General features: G+C 59.6%; 1 protein-coding gene and 1 long non-coding RNA gene across 2 annotated transcripts in view; one reads left to right on the plus strand and one right to left on the minus strand.

Annotated features, from left to right (window-relative positions):
• IZUMO3 (IZUMO family member 3) overlaps positions 1-532 on the minus strand; it is a 4,550-nt gene extending 4,018 nt beyond the window's left edge. The window contains exon 1 of the mRNA XM_075071262.1: positions 259-532. Within this exon, the coding sequence (XP_074927363.1) occupies positions 259-532 (274 nt within the window). The remainder of the gene's footprint in view (positions 1-258) is intronic.
• A 1,179-nt stretch (positions 533-1,711) lies between these two features.
• Positions 1,712-2,509, plus strand: part of LOC142047454 (uncharacterized) — a 4,905-nt gene continuing 4,107 nt past the window's right edge. The window contains exons 1-2 of the long non-coding RNA XR_012656725.1: positions 1,712-1,937; positions 2,136-2,324. This is a non-coding gene — a long non-coding RNA (uncharacterized LOC142047454). The remainder of the gene's footprint in view (positions 1,938-2,135; positions 2,325-2,509) is intronic.

A 2,509-nucleotide genomic window follows, 5' to 3' on the forward strand; every position in this document is an offset into this window, starting at 1 on the left:
CCCCCAGCCCTGCCACTGCCCCTCACTCCCGACCCGCAGCCCCTGCTAGCCCAGCCCTGCAATACCCCCAGCCCTGCCGGTGCCCCTCACTCCTGACCCGCAGCCCCTGCTAGCCCGGCCCTGGGCTCCCCCCCAGCCCTGCCAGTGCCCCTCACTCCCAACCCACAGCCCCCTGCTAGTCCAGTCCTGGGCTCCCCACAGCCCTGCCAGTGTCCCTCACTCCCAACCCGCAGTCCCCTGCTGTCCCAGCCCAGGTACCCCCAGGGAGGGGCCGCACACCCAGCACCCGGTGGTGTTTCTCTGGCAGGTGAGTGCTGTAGAGGCGCTCAAAGGCCTCCACCTGGCGCTGAATTAGGGCGTCTCGGTTGGGCACTTCAGAGGGCACCGCCTCCCCCAGCAGCACCCCCAGCCCTCGCAGGAAGGGCTGGTCGCAGTGCAGGCAGCCGCCCACCCCCCGGGGGCACAGCAGCAGCAGGAGGAACAGGAGGGAGCAGGACATGGCCACAGATCCCCGGCCTCGCTGTGACCTCATCGCCCCGGTGACATCACAGAACCAGAGGGGCAGAGTGTTCTTGGGCAGGGAGGAAATGACATCGTAGGCAGAAGAGGAGGTTAAAAGGTGTTGACTGCAACACAGGAAATGATGTCACAAACAGAACTGGGATCTAAGGAGAGGAGTAGGTGTAGAACAGGAAGTGATGTCAGAGGCAGAAGAAGCAGTGTGACGAAGTGGGAATGTTGTTATTGTTTTCTCTGAATACGGTGTTGGTGCCTCAGTTTCCCCTACGCAGTTCTTAAGCATCTAGGTGGTGGGATCAGGGTGTGTGGTTGTTGTAGAGCCACAGAGGGCCAGTGTGATGCTGTCTGCACAGAGAATGGCCGACACCCTGTCTCCTGGCAACTGATGGCCTGGGCCCCTCCCCTGCAAGGTGCCAGCTGAAGGTGTTGGAGAACAAAGAAATCAGGTGACCTCCTGGCCTGGAAAAAGGACAAAGGCCAGAGATGGGGCTGGAGAGTTTCACTGTGGAGCTGGCTGGGGAAAGAGAGGGAGGCCCAGACCCCCGGGGCCCCACGATTGACCTGACTTAGGGGTCCAGTTTCTGTACCTACAAGCTCTGTTTTAGACTGTGTTCCTGTCATTGAATAAACCTCTGTTTTACTGGCTGGCTGAGAGTCACGTCTGACTGCGGAGTTGGGGTGCAGGGCCCACGGGCTCCCCAAGGACCCCACCTGGGCGGACTCGCCGTGTGAAGCACACGGAGGGGCAGAGGATGCTGAATGCTCTGGGGCCAGACCCAGGAAGGTGAAGCCGTGTGAGCTTCTTGCCCTGGAGCCAGTCTGCTCACAGAGAGGAGACTTCACCAGAGCCCTGCCGGGCTTCGTAGGGAGCAGGTCCAGCATCGCCCGGGGACTCCGTCCGTGACAGGCGGTTAAAAGAAGACGAGGAGGCAGAACAAGAGACGATGTCAGAAGCAGAACAGGCAGCTAGTGGGAGGAGTGGCCGTAGAACAGGAAGTGATGTCAGGGGCAGAAGCTAGAGCTAAAGAAGAGTTGAAGGCACTCAGGAAGTGACGTCGAAGGCAGAACGGGAAGTGATGTTCACAGCAGAAGAGGGGTTTAGAAAGGATTGGAGACAGAACAGGAAGTGATGTCAGAGGCAGAATGGGAAGTGATGCGGGATTGCCGACCCTTGACCTTGATCGCCATCCTGGGATTTTGGTCCCCCGCTGTGCCAGGAGTTGCCCTGTTCCCCCGGGCACAGTCCCCCGGATCCCAGCCGTGGTCTCGGGGCAGCAGGAGGAAGGGCCGGGTTGAGACACAAACCAGTTCTAGGGAGGTGGCTGGGGAACTCGTTCGAATTCTCACGCACTCATCCACCCATGGATGGTGGTGATAGACTCGTTTCTGGGCGGGGGTCCCGGAGCGAAACCCAATGAGTTAAACTCCTTGTTGAAACACTTTGCGAGCAAACTGAATATTGAAAACAACAACGGTAGCAGTGAAGGTTTGTTGAGAGTGAAGGGGAAAGTGTGGCCATTGACTGCGTCGGGGAAACTGAGGCACACATGGGCTTAGTAAAAATATTACAGACAATCCCCCCCCTTTGTCACAGGATATCTGGGATGTGATGTCAGCGACAGAAGTGATGTCAGACGCAGAAGGGGCTAAAGAAGAATTGAGGCACAACAAGAAGTGATGTCAGTGGCGGAACAGGAAGTGATGTCAGAAGTGGCACAGACCTTTATGGCAGGCCTGGAGGCAAAACAGGAAGTGATGTCAGAGGCAGAAGCAGCCTCTAAGGGAGGATTACAACAGAACAGGAAGTGAGCTCATGGTGGTTGCCGGGGCGATGCTGGTGCTGGTGGTACTGGTGCTGCCCCTGCTGGCCCCGGGCGCCGCCCCCTGCCTGCGCTGCTGGCCGGACGCGCCCCCCCACGTCCACTACGACGTGCGGCTGCTGCTGGGGGCGGCGCAGCCCGGGGGGGCCGCGGGGCTGGAGCGGGAGCTC

This window comes from Chelonoidis abingdonii, chromosome 11 (assembly GCF_003597395.2).
Source record: "Chelonoidis abingdonii isolate Lonesome George chromosome 11, CheloAbing_2.0, whole genome shotgun sequence".
Classification (NCBI taxonomy): Eukaryota; Metazoa; Chordata; order Testudines; family Testudinidae; genus Chelonoidis; species Chelonoidis abingdonii.